Genomic DNA, 17,621 nt, shown 5'->3' with positions numbered 1-17,621 from the left:
AGTGAGCTGAAGCAGAAAGCTAATGTATAATTTAATATCATATTAAAAATGAACTAAGCAGCTGTATCACAGTCCTACAAATATGCTGCATTTGGGGCTACACAAAGATTTATGCTCTTAAGCTCTTGCCAAGTCTTTAAGTACACTTCCAGACTACTCATGCCTTGACACCTTAGGTTTGAAAGCAAAATGTCTTCTTGGTACTGAGCTTCCACATTTAACACTTGGAGTTTACTATGGCAAGCAAAGTGCTTTGCCTCCTTCCATGCAGGTGCATGAGTGTTCTCATCTGTGGGAATGATGGGGCTGCTGGAAGTACAGCTCAGTCCCCAGCCTTGCATGGTCAAGCGCTTCATCTCCATAAGTGCAGTGCCAAGGGATGAACCATGCCTTCTGCAAATCTGCCCTAATTTAGCTTTCCTTGTGCACAGAAAATGAGTTTGAAAGCCTCTAATTTAGTGGTAATTGAGCTGTTGAAAAAGAAAACCCCAATGAGAATTGTTTCCATCTGCTTAGTAGAATAAATTCTGCAGCCAAACTTGTGCATGAGCATTCTCAATGACAAAGGACCTGAATTTTCAGAAGTGCTGATCTCTTCCAGAGAAAAGTTAGTGTATTTAGGACATGCTCAAACCCTCCAAAAACCATGCCTACAAAAGAGCTATCTAAAGACGGTCCTTGGTTATAGTCTTTATGCCAGCTTTATACGCCTTGTTTACCTTCTGAACAGAACACGAATGGATGAATTTGAGACCATCGGGAACCAGGAGCTAATTCACCCTTTGGAATACAGTAGAGAGCAAATTCAAACACTGCAGAAAGAAAAAGCTGAACACAGCAAGTTCAAAGGAAGAGCTAGAGTCACTGGAGAAAATGTGAAATCAGAAGAAATACAAGTAAGCTGTCTTCTGTAGAGTAAATGCACTGTTCTCTTCCATGTATGTCCTTCAGTGCAGGCATCTTATGGTAGTACCTGAATCCTTCCATTAGTCACAGGTGGCCATTTCTTCTGCTACTTCTTGGGGACGGCTGTGTGTACAATGAAGATTTTTTTGTGTTAATAGGTCATTGTTTTAGTTTTTGTTTTAAATGTACGTCCCACTATTTTTATAATAATAAGAGGAAATAGGCTGAAGAAATGTGTCTTCTATTTGGTACAGAAGGTTGTGAGGTCTCCCTTTTTCTTTATATTTCTGTGGACTGATTTTTCCAGATTTGAACTGGCTCTTGAAAAATGTCCATCTCCTGCCATACTGGACTTGAAATCTTTGTGAAGATTTTTAACTATCCTGATCTTTGTTTTTCTGGTACCTGGAATATATCTAGCCATGTATCTAATTTAACAGCCTAACCTGCCTCATCAAATCCCACATTCATCCTAAAAAGGCTCTAGATCACTTAGAACTTGAGTGTGAGATGCTGGACACTGGCCTTCAAGAGACATCAGGGCGCATTCAAGACAAAAATATGAGTAGTTCACATTGTACTTTCTGAACATAAAAATAATTTAGGAGTAGCTTGTTTACTAATTATGCTACATTTACATGAAAATCAGTCCTGGGAGCTAAAGTTACGTAAATACACCTATTCAATCAATCCCTTTGCTGCCTGCCTTATCTGCTCTTATAGACGACCCAGGCTTCCAAATTCACCTTCAGAGGTTTCTCCAGAACTCTGTAGTTCTTTTAATCAGCTTTTTCTCTAGCTCTGCACCTATTGACAGCTAATTTGTGTTCTGCCTACTTCACATGAAACCTACTGATGCAAAGATAACCTGTTTTCCAAAGCTTGTCTCCGAAGAGCTATCTGTAGTCTCTGATAAAGGCATAGAAATCTCCTGAGGAGGATCAGTGAAATGGGATCTCAGTGTCCTTAGAAATTCCCCAAAGCACCTATGGGAGGCAGAGCACGCTCTCTAACATCTGTGTCACCAGTAATCTCTGATAACTCAATGTAAGAAAAGAATAATGAATTTACCAGAGTAATGAGAAACAGAAAGGAAGCGTGAATTTCATGTAAATTTAGTGAAATTGGTTTGAAGTGGTTAGTATCACTGAGAAAGCGTAATATCCAGCAAAGGCATGTTATCTGCTTCTTACTAGATGTAAGGCTCAGTCCATATGTCGGCTAAGTACGCAGAAAGGTTAGGACTCAAAAAACTCTTGCTGGATGAAAGAATGTAAGGTAGGAGATGATATATAGACTGAAAAATTAGCGTCCTTGAAAAGGGAAAACCAGCTCAAGCATCATTAGTATGCTCATTTAGATGTAGGCAAAGAATTATACCCAAAAGCTAGAATAAGCTCTGGAGGCCATTGATTTGTCTGGCTTTGCTGAAGAGATGCGTTACAACATTTGTTTTTAATAAGAATTTGAAAGAATCTGATCAAATCTTGTCAACTTCATGCTCTGGTGAACTGCAGTAGCATAGTCCAGGTGTGAGAAAAACGATATGCACAACCAAGATAAAATTATGCTCTACTGGAACTGAATTGTCTCTAATTTGAGAGGATAGGAAGCATGAACTACAGTTATTGCTCGGTAGGATCTTGGTATCATTGAGCTACTTGCTACCATATCGTGAATGGTAGCAGTCCTGGATGGTAATGCTCTCTTCCAACTCCAGGTTTCCTGTAGGTGCTCTCAAGTTCAGTTTCCTCAGTCATTCATTGCAAATTCTTTTAAATTCCTTTAGGAGAATTCCATCTATTTGGATCCTCTGTTTCACTCTCCTTAGCAATAAAGTCATATTTGAATATCTGTGGCTATGATCCCTAGTAAGAAAAGTTGGACTGAACGATGTTCTGCTGCAAAAGGATGTTTGATCTAAACTGATACGCTTGACAGGAACCTGCCAATTTCAATGAAATTCTTGACCAGAAAAGTTTTGAAACACGTCAAAATGGCAAGATAGTACTTTGTTCAAACTTTATATACTTTTTGCTTTTCATTTGTATGTTTTTGAAATACGTAATTTTGGTACTATAGATAGTGGTTTGTCTGCTCATGTTTCATATTTCTCTAAGTGAAACATTTACAGCATGAAAATTTAAATAGTTTCAGTGAGGCTATTTTAGCATTTTAAATGAAAATATTTTGAATATCCTCTCCGCAAAATATTTTGAAACAAGCTTTTTTTCCACCTAGGTTTTTTAAAAGTCGTTAGAATTTCTACTGAGGACTAATTCTGTTTTCTGACTAGGTCTAGCCCTAGAAATGAAGCTTGATAGAATTATTTTGTTATTTTGTTCCCACCTGTCAGCATAAAGAGCTGACATTCAAAAATTACAGTTTGCAGCAGAACAGTTGTAAATCATTGAGTCACTTACCTGTGAGATTTTCATGTTCAACATGTCTGTCTGCTCTTGAAAGTGGCTGATTGATGTACGGACTTCTGACAATGGGCAGTTCACAGCAAAGAAAGGATGATGATGAGAAGGACAGAATTAGGCAGATACACAAATGAAGGGAAAGCAGGAAGAAGGGAGTACACAGGACAATTGGTTGACTGCAGAGCAAACTAAAGTTCTTGCTTAACTCCACTGGTGTCACAGTTTCAATATCCAGCATGAGTGCTCTGAACAAAGGGGAGGACTGAGTTTTGGAGACAGCATGGGGGAGTGTAGAAGAAGAATATAGAGAAAAATTATAGTGACGCATGCGTATGGAAAAGTCAACTCCAAGGTGCACCAAATTTCATTATTTCCATTTCCCTTAGCTCAATTAAAAATTATGTCTTTGCTATTCCCTGCTGTTTGTGGGGACTGTTCAACTGACCATGTGGCCTTATCACTGCATGAGAAGCTGATGAACTGCCAGTTTTGATTGTAAGACATACCTTGCCTTTTTTTTGGAAACATCTACATTTAATGGTGCTTATTTGCATGATTGATTTTCATTTCCTGCTTTTTCTTCACACAGACCTCCCTCTGTTTTCTTTGTAAGAGTATTGTCACGCCAATGAGTACCGCATAGTATGGAGAGGATTAGATGCTGATTAACCGTTTTGCTCAGTGCAGGGAAATTTGTTGTCTCTCAAGTGGGTTTTGCTGTGTTTGCTGAACTTTATGCTGCCAAGGCTAGACCTTTTATCATACCTGGACTAGCTCATTTAAAACTGGCTGAAGAGCTCTGCACTGTGGTCAATATCCTTAGTCTCTGTATTCGGTTCTTTATCCGTTACCATCAAAAATGAGCGTCTCTGAAGTGTTTTGTTTGTCTGCATTTGATCAACATCCCTGGCACATCTCAGATAAGCTCCTTTTACTTTCTTCTCAGCACTTTCTCAGTTCTCTTCTGTCTTTCAGATATTTCTCAGCCACCTGTTTCTGCATTTTTGCTGTCTGTTCCTTGCCTACCTCAGCTGTTCCCATGTTCACTTCTTTTCTACCCCCCCACTTACACAGTCATTTCTTCTTCTTCCTCCTTTTTTTTGTGTGTTTACTTTGTTTCCTGTTAGCTACATATTTTATTTGTGCTTTCTTCACACTTCTTCAGTGGTGCCATGAAATCCTCACTGTTGATCTGCATATAAATGTAGCATCTTTGACTTGTCCTCTGCCTGATAACATACTGCTGCCCTTGTTAAGTAAACCTCTTGATAACCTGTTCCTATCATAGTACCCTAACGAATAAAATATCTATTGCATTGCAATGTTGAAGAGAGAGTATGTGCTTGAAATCTTGGAAAGTGGGAGAGGAGGGGTGAAATTGCAACCTTTAATCTATTACCAAAGGTTAAACTAAAGCAGTGCAAAATAGTATATTGGAAAAGATGCAGTGTGGTGATACAGAGTAGTAAAAAGATATTTTGAAGAACAGATGTTTGAACATGAAGAAGGATAAGAAGAAAATGTGATTATACAGACCAGCATGTGGTCCAGGAAAAGACATTCTAGGTGAATTGCTTACACTATAGCTTAGTGAAATGCTAAGTTTAAGTGGACAAGTAGCAGTTCCAGGTATATGAAGATGAATATTAAGTTGGCAGAATGAGATGGTGTTATTTTTCTATATGGCATTGGTAAAAGCATTTCTGAAATTATAGCTTTTTTTGTTTCTCAAAAAAAGTTCATGAGAAATTGGGAATAATTAGGGAAAAAAAAGAAGCAGAAATAACTGGGTTTTGTTTTTTAGTTCTAAACGTAATTTATCCAGAAAAGATTGAGATGATGGTTTACCAGTACCTACACAGTGAAATGTTTTGTAATAGCATACAATTCGTTGTTTCTAGTAGAACAGTGCATAATAAGATCTGTTGTTTGGATACTGAAGGTACATATGTATTTGTATTCAGGTAGGAATATATTGTGTCTTTTTAACTTTAAAGGGACAACATACAGTTATCTAGAAAGTTGGTGGATTCTGTGTGTAAGTTATTGCATGAGATACTATGGCCTGTGTTATGCTTGAAGCTAGCCTCAATGAGTTTTGTGAGCAATTCTAGCTTTATAATCTAGCCATTCCAGACAAGAAAATATTCACAGTCAAGTGCAAACCATTTGACTGAGTCAATACCATGAAGAAAACTAGCTCAAGGAGCCAAGACACCTAAGACATACTCTTAGGCAATCATTTATGTTTGCATTCATTTTTCTTTTGCAATAGGCTAAATGTGTGGGTGAGAGAATTAATTTGTTTTAAATACAGGAGTTTTCAGTGGTTTTTTTTAAAGATCATTTCAAATGTGTTCTTTAAATATTGCACTAGACCTTTAAGCAGAATAAAATTCTCCATGCTTCTTTCTGGATGTGTAAAATGGGCATGCCTCGTCCAGAGCCATGCAATGACATGGCACACTTTTTTCCTATTGGCAGATGTTAAAGCAGCAAATTGCAGGACTTCAAGAGGAGTTCAAGAGAAATGAGTCCTGCTGGCATGCTGCCTACAGCAAGCTAAGAGACCAGGTAGAGGCGCTGACCAGACAGAACATGGAGCTTCGAGATGAGCTCAGAGTTGCAGAGCATCAGAGGCTGAAAGTGGAAAAAAGCCCAGGAGCTGTGAATTTCATGCACAGAAAATCGGAGACCCCGGTAGTGGAAGAAATTACCTGTTTAATATTGTTTGAAAAATTCAGGTTTAGTTTTTCTTTTGAGCAGGCATGCATGAGTACTGTTCCTCTACTACTTCCATGGTTAGCCTGCAGGAGGTAAAAATCAGCTCTATAGTAAGCCATGTTTAAATATACTCTTTGTATATTGGGACTCTTCCGTTAGGATCTTAATTATCTGTGAGGTGTGTACCTCCACCAGGTGATGTAAACCACCTATCTCAGGCACTTATATCAGGACAGATGGTACCTGTCTCCCTCCACTGACAAGGGAGGGAGCCTAGATAAGTAAGTTACATGAAGTACCTAACTTCTTAGTCAACTAAAGCCAAATGAGATGAATTCTACTCTTTATGTATATAATAACTTTTACTTTTTCAATAAAACACCCCTTGAGCTAGCTTCAGGCTGGTTGCCAGCAATAGATATAGTGGGACCTTTTAGTAAGCCTCATTTCAGTTCTTATTTTGTTCTGTAAATTTTCCGTGGAGAAAACACTCAAGGTGGCCTGCCTTACAAAAGCAGAAGTTGGTCTACTGAATGGAAGTTGCACTGGGGTGGAGCAGGGAAGAGGAGCAGGGTGGAAAATGCAGTTGGCTAGTTCAAATGTCTCTGGTGATCTTCTGAAATCAAAGAGGTTTAATCGTAGTTTAACAGTTTCTATTGCCCTTTTTCATTCAGTATCTCATTTGTTTAATAAATTTGTAGGGTCCCTTGTTACGTTACTATGGAACTGAGTAACGGCATTTATTATGTTCATCTTACAGCACACTGGGAGGGAGAAGAATGCTATTATCTCCTTACACAGGGGAAAGCAATCTGGAGAAATTAAATGGTTCAAACTAGAATTCAAAAGGCAGAACTCTGGTTTAAGTTGGTCATTTCATCTCCTTGTATGCTCAAGAGAGAAAAATAGGTGCCTTCAAAGAGCAATTAATTTCATCCTATGTGAGAGAGGGGAACTAGAATAGGTAACAGTCTTCTAGACGGTGCAGTCTGGTGAGATGAATCTTCCACAGAGAGCCAGCTTCTAGGAGAGAATTGAATCTAGCCCTTAACTCCTAGATATTTCTCTAATTTGTATCTAATTTCTGTTAATATATCTTTAAAACATGTTAGAATGACAATTAACCTGTCTCTCTATTTATGTAGTGAACAAGTTTTTGATCTCCCTTTCTATTTGATTTTAATGTTCTCATTAATGAGACTTATCACCTAACATTGTTACATTCATTTGAAAATGTCATTTCAAGTTAGCATTTCACTTTACTTTTGATTTGCCCAAACCTATTTTTTAGTATGGCTCATCCTTTCATATATTGTTAAGGTCAGAGAAAAAAAAAAGATTAGACTCACATGTGCAGAATAAATGATATAAAAATTCCAGTAAAAGCAAGGGTAAGAAAACGCCAATTCACTTCTGTTGCAGGACAGATTTGTCTATTATTGCCATTGCTTTGGGACGTTTGGTGATGTAGAGCTTTCACTGAAGCCACTGAAGATTTTTGTTGTGTGAGAGTAATTCTTGCCTGGCATGAGGATGCTTTGCCAGGCATTAGGATTTGTATGTAAAGATGCTAGGGTGCTACATTATAAAGACTGCTGTGTCTGATGTTGGGGAACATCAGCACAACAAGATGTGGAATTTCATTCATTGTTTAAATATATAGGGGTTAGGTTTCAATCTTGAGCCATTAAATATGCTAGTTGTAGTGTTTTCATAATGAGAGACTAGCATCCTCTCTGGGTATCTTTGCTTTGAAAGAAACAACTGAAGTTGCCCACCATCCTAGGATTTCTGAATAATGGCTATCAGTATACTTAGATGACATCATTTATTATGACACAAAATCTGAAGGTTTTGAGAGTTTTTCCTTATTTTTGCCAGATTTAAGTGTCTGATTCTACTAGAAGCAGCTTAAATTATTAATTATGTATTTATAAGAAATTCTCCATTAGCTTGCAGAAGCCATTTTGCGAGAGACATCATCTTCATCCAAACAAGAAGAAAGATCATGGAGAGACAGTCACAAAAGCCACAGCATCACGCCTGTGGGGATGAAGACATCTTTGCAGAAACCTTCCTTCAGAAATGCGAATAGCAAAGTATGCATTCCTGTTGCCAGTAGTTACATTTCCACAGTTTTGACTATTTATTTTAGAGACTGCTCTTTGGGATCAAAGTTTGTGCAAATGAAAGTGTCTGTATAAGCATAGTCATGCTTTTTGCAGTGGGTTTGTGCTGTGATTCAGCATGACTTTGCCTGTATTTGTCTTCCAGTTTTGCAATAGCAGGAGAAAAAATCCGTTCTCCCTTTCCTAACTGAATTGCCTATTATTTGCGTGTGTACTCAGAATCCGTTGTACCTGCTGCTTCAGAGCTTGGTTTTACAGAGAAGTGCCACAGAGTAAGGCTGCAGTACCATGGGGACTCCACTTAGAGGAGCTCTTTCCAACCTTGCCTCAGTGAAGCATAAATCCAATATTTTGCCTTTCGAGGCAATAAGATGCCACAGAATTTGCCCTGTGTGTAAAATACAAATTTATCTCTAGTGCCCTTGTGCGTGATAAAGTCAGTGGGAAAATTACTTAGCTTTTTAGACGTTTGCTTCTGAATGGTAGCTCTATGACTGCTCTTCTACAGCTTGCTTACTGAATTGCTTAACACATCTTACAGTTTATTTTATATATATATATATATATATATATTTAGATATCTTGCTGTGCTTTTCCTTCTCTTGGCTTCATATTTCTTATTTTTTGGGTGTCTTGATAGTTACAAGTCCTTCCTTTTGTTCACACTTAGCCAAAATCTGTGGTTTGTTCCAGTGAACAGCCTCTCTGAAATTGCTCCTATCTGTTGGAAATTAGTGGTCTATTAGTGGTCTATAGGAACAGATGCCATTGGCTACAGCAAAAACTAGCTCAGATTAGCCAACACGCTACCATTCCCTACCTGTTTCACTGAAATGAAATTTAAAGCATGTCAGATGAGGCAGGGGGCTCCTAGTCTCTTGTAGTGATAATGATAATGTGTGACTTGAAATTCAGCAGGCAGTGGCTTCAATGAATTTTTCATGGTACTGGATATGAAAAAAGGTGATCATAAGCACAACTCTAAATTGAATATGCATAAGAAAGCAGAGTTAGCCATGTCAGAAGTCATACCTTCTGAATGGGACACAGATACTAGGTGTCTGCTTTCAAGACTGGCTACCTTTCTAAACAGTATATGCCATTTAGAAATCAGAAGTTTGATAGGTTTAGTGCAGGAAATTGTTTTGTTTCTTCTATACTGATGTTGGACCTCCACAGTCCCTTCTACAGCCAGGATCTCTTTGTCACTGAGTGCTGAGGTGCACAGAGTTATGAACCAGCATAGTGATGTGAGATATACTATCTGCAGCTAAGATGGGCGGCAAGGGCAAAAAGCTATCTTTGGTCTTAATTGTTAGCTTATCCCGAAGGTTTTCAAAGTATGAAAGAGTTTTTCTTTTGAACATCCCCAGCATTCCTGTGAAATGAGGAAAACACAGAAACATTCATTCTTCATAGAGACTCCCTTAGGCTTGCTAAGTTCATTTTCCTTGTAGAGTGCTCAGCAACATGTGAAAAAAATTGTGTCTTCAGCAGCAGTTCAGAGAAGGGGGAAGCTGAGGACAGCAGACTTCTAGGCTAGCTGTTGTCTGAGCCTTCATAATATAACCAGTATTGGGTCCAGTCCAACGGGAATCCAGCTCAAGCATGAGATAGACTGATGGGAATAGTGCCCAGATGTCCTGAGTGAACTCTGAAATATCTGACAGAGACACGCGTTCTTTATCTGATCGGGTGGTAGTTGCCAGAGTGGCTGCTGATTATTTGAATCAGGAAATGAACACTCAAGTAAACAGAACATTAAAAAGTAGTACAAAGAACCAGGAAGGACGAAATCTGTGTAATAGTAATACACAGATCTGAACATAGTGACTCACTTGTATTTCCTTTGTGTGTAAGCTCTTGCTAGCAGGTGGACGCTTGTCCTAAAAGATTCTGTGCATCTAGACAAATATAAAGCAGAGACATGTGTCACAGGAACACTTGTATAGCTGTATAAGGTATTTTAATTAAAGCTAGCTGGGACTGGACCAAAGATGGCTTTACTGTGCCCCTTAACTACATATAATTACTGATTCTTTCAGGCCTCATTTCTAGGCTCATTAAATATATGAGTTACAGTCATAGTCGAGTGAGGAATAATGGGAAAATATCTAACTGAAATTCCGGTTGGATGGGCAACAAAGAGCCCTAAAAGGGTTGAGAGAAAATGTAGGCTTTAATGAAGCTAACTAACTGGAGTTAAAAGCCAGACTTTCCAATTTTTTGCAGCCATTTATAACCCAGATCAAATTATCTGAGCAATATAGCTAAGCTGAGTGTTGACCATGCTGTATTTTGGTTACATACGTATAGCTGAATAGAGTCAACTGATAATCCCCTACAAAGATTCAAGTGGTCCCAAAACATACCTATGCAAGATACCTCCCAAAGTTCAGTATAGCGCAAGCTAAGAAAAGGGAAAAAAGTGTTAAAAAATTTAGGGTTCTTTTGCACAAAATTTTCTTGTGTACTTAGTTGTACTGACCCATTCACTGAAGATAGTTCCTAGTTAAATGTGGAAGGGCTGTGATGATATGAATGCACCAAAACCTGTGGACTTTGCTGTATTTGCAATGGAAAGGTTGTCTGAATCTTTCCTTTCAATCTGATGCTGAGAGGAAAAAATGTTTAAATCGGGTCAGGATATTGCTATAGGATCACTGAACTGTACTGTGACTGTTTTGAAAAACAGCGTTAATAAAGCTATCTCATGCTAGCCAGGTTGTTGATTCTAAGAGAAGGGTTTAGTGGCTTTAAACAACAATGGCAGTAGTTTGAATTATGCAAACAACTGCATGTCAGCTATGTTTGATGAGAAACTCACTGCAAGTTCACAGATAAGGGCAGAAAGCTACTTGGGAAAATGTGTTTTCCAGAGAGAAAAAAAAAAAGTAGGATGGGAACATTGAACAAAGTTCAGGAGTTCATATCAAGGTGTTCTGCAACAGGAGAAAGATGTAGAGGTATTTTTCAAGTCCGGGATTCATGTCCTTTACTGCCTAAAGTGTGTGTTTTCTCAGGTTTTACGGCTGCATGATGACGCTTATTATGAGCCTGGATGTCAAAAAAGTCTGTGTAAAGCCAGGCGTTTATGAGAGCTGTGACATGCTGTGCGTAGCTGTTGGGACAGCTATGTTTGCAGTTTTCTGTCAGTTCTTAGGAGCATGGGATTGACTGGAGGAGCCTGGTTATTTTCCACATTTATAAAAATACCTTGAGACTAAGCATTGTGTTATGTCTTCTCCAGGCACTGGAGTTGACAGCCTGATACCTAGGAAAAAAAAACAAGTTTCTGAAGTGGCACTGATCTGATCAAAATAATACATTTGACCTACCAGAGATCTGACATGTTATTGCCATCAGGATGCAAAAAAAAAATAAAATAAAATAAAATTGAAAGATTGAAACAAGCTTACATTTTCCACAGGAAAAATAATAGAGATGACTATAACGGCAAAAATTAAAGATGCTAAATTGATAAGGAAGTGTTTTCAAGCAGCTTGGCTGCGTATAGGTTTGAAAACCTCAGGACTCTTGTCGGAGCAACAAAGGCAGACCACAGAGGTCCTCTTCCCTGTTAGCCAGTCACTGTCTTATGTAACCTATGGAAAACCCAGAAATATTCAGTATAACTTGAAGGATGCTTATACTATCCCTTTAGCTTTTGAATGTAACGTGCTTCTCCCACCCCATCCCACACTATGTGATTTACTTCAGTGAAAAGATACAGAAGCCCCCAGAGCTGGAAGGGCAGAACTGTGACAGGTTGATTTTATTAGCAGGCGACTTTCCCAAAAGGCAGGAATTTCTAATCAGAAGAGCATAAATGGAAAACCATGGTAGGATCAAGTCAGGGGTCTTGGCGGTATCCTCACTGTCGTGCAGTTGTCTTCCTCTTTGGTGTCCAGGAGCATTCTTCTGGGAGGAAGGACTAGTTCCTTTCATCTGTATTCCAAGCCTATAGCTGGAGAGCAAATCCACTGTTAGGATTTTACCATTAGTATCTGTTTATAAAAAGGCTAAAGGTGACACTTGGAAACTCTGAAGATACTAGTCACCATTTATCTCACTCTTAAAATACTTTGGAACTGCAAGGGTAAATGCATATCCTTTGAAAGAGCTGTATTTCCCCTTCTGTTGCTTATCAGGGGAAATGGCAAATGTGTGTTTCCTCAGAGCCCAGGGAGTGCAGAGCATGAACATCTCATATAGCGATGAGTCAAGAGCTGCCACAGGCACCTCGGACAGGGTGGAACTGAGTGTGGCTTGGAAGATCTGCAGGCTGGCCTCAGTAGATAATACTTGCAACTCTTTTCAAGCAACCTGATTTCTGAGTGCATCACATTAGATTTTCAGCAGAAACGTGCTCTCTTCTAGTCTTATTAGACAGATTTTGCTGTCTAATTTTGCCATGGATTTTGAGGACCTTTGATTCTGTTCTTTCCTTGTCTATGAGAATTCTTTCTGAGAATTATGAAGCAGGGAAGTATGAGTTCTGGAAGTATGTAATGAGCATGTAACACCTGCACCTGCACCTTTTGTAGTACCTGCGTTTTCACTGCTTTATCTATGAGTATTTGTTGCTTCCTCCCAGGTTTTTCATGTGTTAGTCAAGGTGTGGGAGTGCCAACTCTACATGATACAAGCTGTGATTTTTGAAGGCTATAAGAGATCCTTATTTATCGGATTTGACAATTGAGAGATTTCCAGAATAATCCAGTTTGCATGAGCATCACAAAAACCTATAGATATAAACATCTGGGAGGAAGATCCCGTTAGGAAATTTAAAGGATCACTGCTGAACGTGGGGAACAAGGAGAACATCACATTGTTAAAGTCTGTATAGTGTATATAGGCTCTAAGTAACACCAGCTACTCCTGCTCTCCGCTGCCTAGCTGTTAGCATAGATCTGTAGGACTGGAAGGAAGCTCGAGAGGCCAGCTGGTCCTTCCTTTTGCTGAGAGCAGGATCAGTGACACTGACAGTTAATTAGTCTGTGCTTAGCTAGCTCCCATGAAAAGGGTTCCAAAATGAGTTGGCATCTTATGCTGCCTAACTATTATTTTACTTAGAAGTTTTACTTAATGCTGGGAGGCCATTTCCTCCTCAGCCCCTGCATCCTTTTTGCATTTAAGGGTTTGCATTTAATGGTGATTCATTTGCTTCCAGTGAAGAAAAGCCAAACTATTTATTCAGATGATTTAACAACTTTGCCTGTGAAAATGGTAAAATTGAGAGGCCTTTATCAAGAACCTGATCATGTGTGATTAACCCAAATACTGAGTACGTGGTTGCCTGGGTTACAGTGATTGCTCTTATTTATGAAATGATATCTCTTAGAATGACATCCATCTGTACAAAAATGAGGACTACAGGTACCTCTCTACACCTGTCTTGATCCCCTTGTCATTATTGCTTTTAAAATAAGTGTGATAGTGTATACTTTAAAACTGCATAATCTATGCTATGACTGGCATTAGAAAATGAATTGGGCAGCTTGTGCAATACTGTGTGTAGCAACCTGGAGTACCATTACTAACGCTGTTCTGCGTGGAGGCTCTCACATACAGAAATTCATATTTTCCTGTAAGTGTTGAACAGTTAATCATGTACCTGTTGTAGGATTTTTAGTGGTATTTTAAGATGTTTATATCAACTTAATACAAATGTATTCAAAACCTTTTAGGCACTAAAAAGCTCTGTGCAAAGGACTGAGTCTTTAAGATCAGTAACAAAGGAACATCTAGAAAAGAAATCATCTAATTGCTTCCTTAGCAGAAGCACAACACCTACTGGCAGGAGAACACCTCACCAGGGAAGAGTAACACCTTCTGAGCCAGAAAAAGTAAGTCAGTAGCAAGGACAACTTGGAATGTCACTATTTCCTGTTTGCAGTGTTGTTCAGAAGCTGGATTGGGATCACGATCTCCACGTAGCTGCACCGTGGCCTTCTTTCTCTGGTACTTCAGTCCTTTTGCCAGAAATAACCTCAGGTATTGATCATGCATAGATTTATTCAGGCACATCCAGGCCTGAGCAAGAGTAAATGCTGGGGAACCTGTCCTTATGGCCTCAGAAAAGTTCACAGTTGATCACAGACAGTGAACATCCGTGTGCAGTGCGAGCTGGCGCTCTTCAGGGGCCAAGGTGCAACAAGGCAGCCACCTCACTGATAAGGGCCCCATCCCACTGCCCTGTGGGAGAAGCAGGGTAGTTAGGGTCAGCCAAGCATCCTGGTCATGAGGCAACTTTGTAGCGACAAGGCAGGTCTGAGAACGGTCAGGCTGGGAAGTCGGCTGGCAGGTCAGGGTCTGGGTTCGGATCAGTGAGGTGCATGGCCAAGCGCAGGCACAGCTGCAGTGCAGACCAGCAAGGGCCAGGAGCGAGATCCTTGACTTAAATGCAGCTCCTGAGAGAGCAGGGGAAGAAGCCCCCTCTGAGGTTTCTTCCAGCTCTTTCACCCCCGTCTCTTTCATCACAGCAGCCTGAATCAAGGTTAGACACCTGCACCATATCATGAGCTGGCCTTGAGTGCAGATAGCTGAACTCCTGGGAAAAGGAAGTGCACTCTGGGCCCTATCAATGACAGTTCCCAAGTTACAATGAAGCACGGCTGTATGTCAGTGCATCTCCATTTTGCTTCAGGTTGCACATCCGCCCTCTCCTATGGGGAAGAGGACAGATGACAGGAAATCACCTGGAGCTGTCTCCCATCCAAGCGATTTTAAGGAGCCTAACTCTTCTTCTTATGTAAAAGGTAAGATTTATGGGAACTTTCTGCCTGCTAATAGCGGTCTGCAAATGACTTGGAGATGCTGATCCCCAGCCTTTGGATTACAGGCAGTGTATTGTCACTAAAACTCTCCTATGGTTCTTAGGAGAAGTTAAAAAAAGTTAACTTCAACAAGAGAGGGAGAGAAGATTATGCTGTTGCCTGTAGTTACCTGCTCGGTTTGTTGCCCTGGAAGCAGAGAAGGTGGTGAAGGGAGGTGGGCTGCACTACTTTGGTCCAGGATGAAGCAACTTTGGGAGGATGGGCAGGCAGTTAGCAAACATTGTCACTATAAGAAGCAATAAGTTGCAGGAATCTGAGAGTTGGCATTTTTCAAAAACATTCTGAGATAGGTGTGTAAATGTGATTCAGCAATTTCCATATGCTTTCAATGACCCTTTTCATTTGCATTTTCTTATGGGTAGGTTTTTGTCCATTTCAGATAGCTCAGAAGAAATGTCCCTCTCACATAACCAGAACAGCAACACTTGTAGCTTTACATGCTGCAGTAACATTGGAGAAACACAGGTATTTCATTATGTAACTTCAAGATGATTCCATGCATCTGTGATCTCAGTTTTAATATACAGCATGCTAACTACCATGTAGCTGGGAACATGGCTCTTCTGGCTTTAATTTTCTTACATCTGCTCATGGTGATCTGTCTTTAAAACAATATTGTAATGGCTTACAAATAATATAGTAGATTTTGGTATCAATCTAGTCCTGTATGACTGTTTGACATTAACAGATTTGTGTTGCTAGTTAACGTGTTAATTTTGTCTCAGGAAGAAGAGACTCTTAATCTTAAAAAGACAGAAAAAATGCTTAAACCTTGGAATAAAGTGGCTTTTGTGACTATCAACAGGAAAAATGGCATAAATGCTTATGACAACAAAGTACCTGCAGAGAGTTCTCCTACTTTTCTGGAGGCTGAAGGAAAGGTTTGAGCAACTTATGGTTCTGGCTCTTGTACTGATCAGCAACTGTCTTCTTTCTGTCTGTGAAATGAGATGAAAAACACTGTGAAAAAGAAAATCTTGTATTCACACTTCTTTCCTGGCTACTTTAAAACGTATAACCTTTATTTCTGAGACTAATAGTGGATCATAATCTCCTGAAAAAATAGTTTCTGTTTTCTAGATGTATATTATATATATGTATAATATAATGTATATTATTATTATGAAGGGAGAGGGATTATGCTATCCATAAGATTTGTACCTGTCTCCGAAGCAAACCTGAAGCAAGATAGACCGAATTTGATTTTTTTTTTTTTGCTAATGTTTTGGTACCACTGCTAGCTTTGGAGTTATCCAATGTGTGGCTTTGCAATCTGTTGACTGGCATTGCTCATGTGCTCTGGAGGCTCTGCTGAAATAGCACGCTCAGTCCTTGGGAGATATTTTGACATACAGGCAACAGCACCAGAGAAACCTCCAACTGTCTTGGCCTGTGTGCGTGAAGTCTGGATTAGAAAGGAAATGGAGAACTGAAGGATGCTATACTTAGAGGGAAGGGAGGCCACTGTGGAGAACACCACAGCAAGAATGCTAAGATGAGAGAGGGCATTCTGCTGGCAAAAGCTTTGCAAGGGTGCTGTGCAGCGGACACTGTGCTGTAGGGGTGGGTCTGGGTACTTCAAACCCAGTTTACAGCATTTTGCTAGAACGCATCATTGCCCTGTAGGGCGAAGAATTAACTGTTCTATTGGATCCCACAATTCAGAATACACCACATCGTCAGACTGTAATTAACATTAGTTAATAATTGTTCTGGATGCTTTCAGCCTGACTTTTACTCCAGCAAACAATGTCCTGAATGTCAATTAACTTAAGGGTCCTTTCCATTGCCAGGCAGTACAAAGAGCACTCATTGTACCAGTGAACTGGGCATGTAGCATCCTGATTAGCTCTTAGTTACATAGTTAGCATTACCTGCACCTAAGAACCGTGTAATTAGCTTGGGAAAAGAGGATGCAACTAATACAGGTACCTTCCTTTGCAAATCAATAACCCAATATTCACAGATGATTCTGTTCTTTGTTCTTTTTATTCTCTCCACTTCTTATAGGGTAGTTTCCCAAAATGCACCAGATTTTTGGACTCTCCGTATTTTATTTTTTGTTTTGCAAACTGAAGTTAATTGAAGTTAATAGGAAACACTCCTATTTCTAAATAAAATATTAGCAAAATTTATTGCCAATGCAAGATTATACTTCAAAGAAAGGCAGCTTTCCCCTGTGTGTGTGTTAAGATAAGCACCTTTTTTTGCATAGTTGATTAAAGTTAATGAAAATATTTTTAAAACTTTTTTGTTTATATAACTCTGACTGTGATATTTTCATAGATATTGCCTCCAAAATCAATATTATCTAGAAGGTCATTGTTACACCAACAAAGAAGAAAAAGTGAGGAAGATGTGCAGGAAAAAATAGAGTATCGCGATGGAAAGGTGAGAGAAATTAAGGAGGAGAAAGACTTGACGAGATCATCAATAGTTCTGCAGTATAGATGGGAATCACTGCTTCAAGTAGGAATGGAGAATTAGTTCTCAAATGAAATGTCCCTCCTTTACAGGAGAGTTCAAGTATAAAGTAGCTGATGAGCTGGAAGTCCTGTAACTAAACTCTCTTACCTCCCATCCTGATTTGCTCAGTG

At 39.4% G+C, this 17,621-nt stretch overlaps 1 protein-coding gene across 5 annotated transcripts in view; it reads left to right on the top strand.

The window, feature by feature from the left end:
- Positions 1-17,621, top strand: part of LOC104150624 (centromere protein J) — a 48,219-nt gene that overhangs the window by 23,511 nt on the left and 7,087 nt on the right. For 4 of the 5 annotated variants that reach the window (XM_068939181.1, XM_068939179.1, XM_068939180.1 and 1 more), the window contains 8 exons: positions 731-896; positions 5,817-6,032; positions 8,009-8,155; positions 13,876-14,034; positions 14,835-14,946; positions 15,404-15,489; positions 15,750-15,905; positions 17,311-17,415. In XM_068939181.1, coding sequence (XP_068795282.1) covers positions 731-896; positions 5,817-6,032; positions 8,009-8,155; positions 13,876-14,034; positions 14,835-14,946; positions 15,404-15,489; positions 15,750-15,905; positions 17,311-17,415 — 1,147 coding nt within the window. The remainder of the gene's footprint in view (positions 1-730; positions 897-5,816; positions 6,033-8,008; positions 8,156-13,875; positions 14,035-14,834; positions 14,947-15,403; positions 15,490-15,749; positions 15,906-17,310; positions 17,416-17,621) is intronic. The other variant, XM_068939182.1, reaches the window with a different exon arrangement.

The sequence above is a fragment of the Struthio camelus genome, chromosome 3 (assembly GCF_040807025.1).
Source record: "Struthio camelus isolate bStrCam1 chromosome 3, bStrCam1.hap1, whole genome shotgun sequence".
In the NCBI taxonomy this organism is placed as follows: Eukaryota; Metazoa; Chordata; class Aves; order Struthioniformes; family Struthionidae; genus Struthio; species Struthio camelus.
This window is presented reverse-complemented; position numbering and strand designations above follow the sequence as displayed.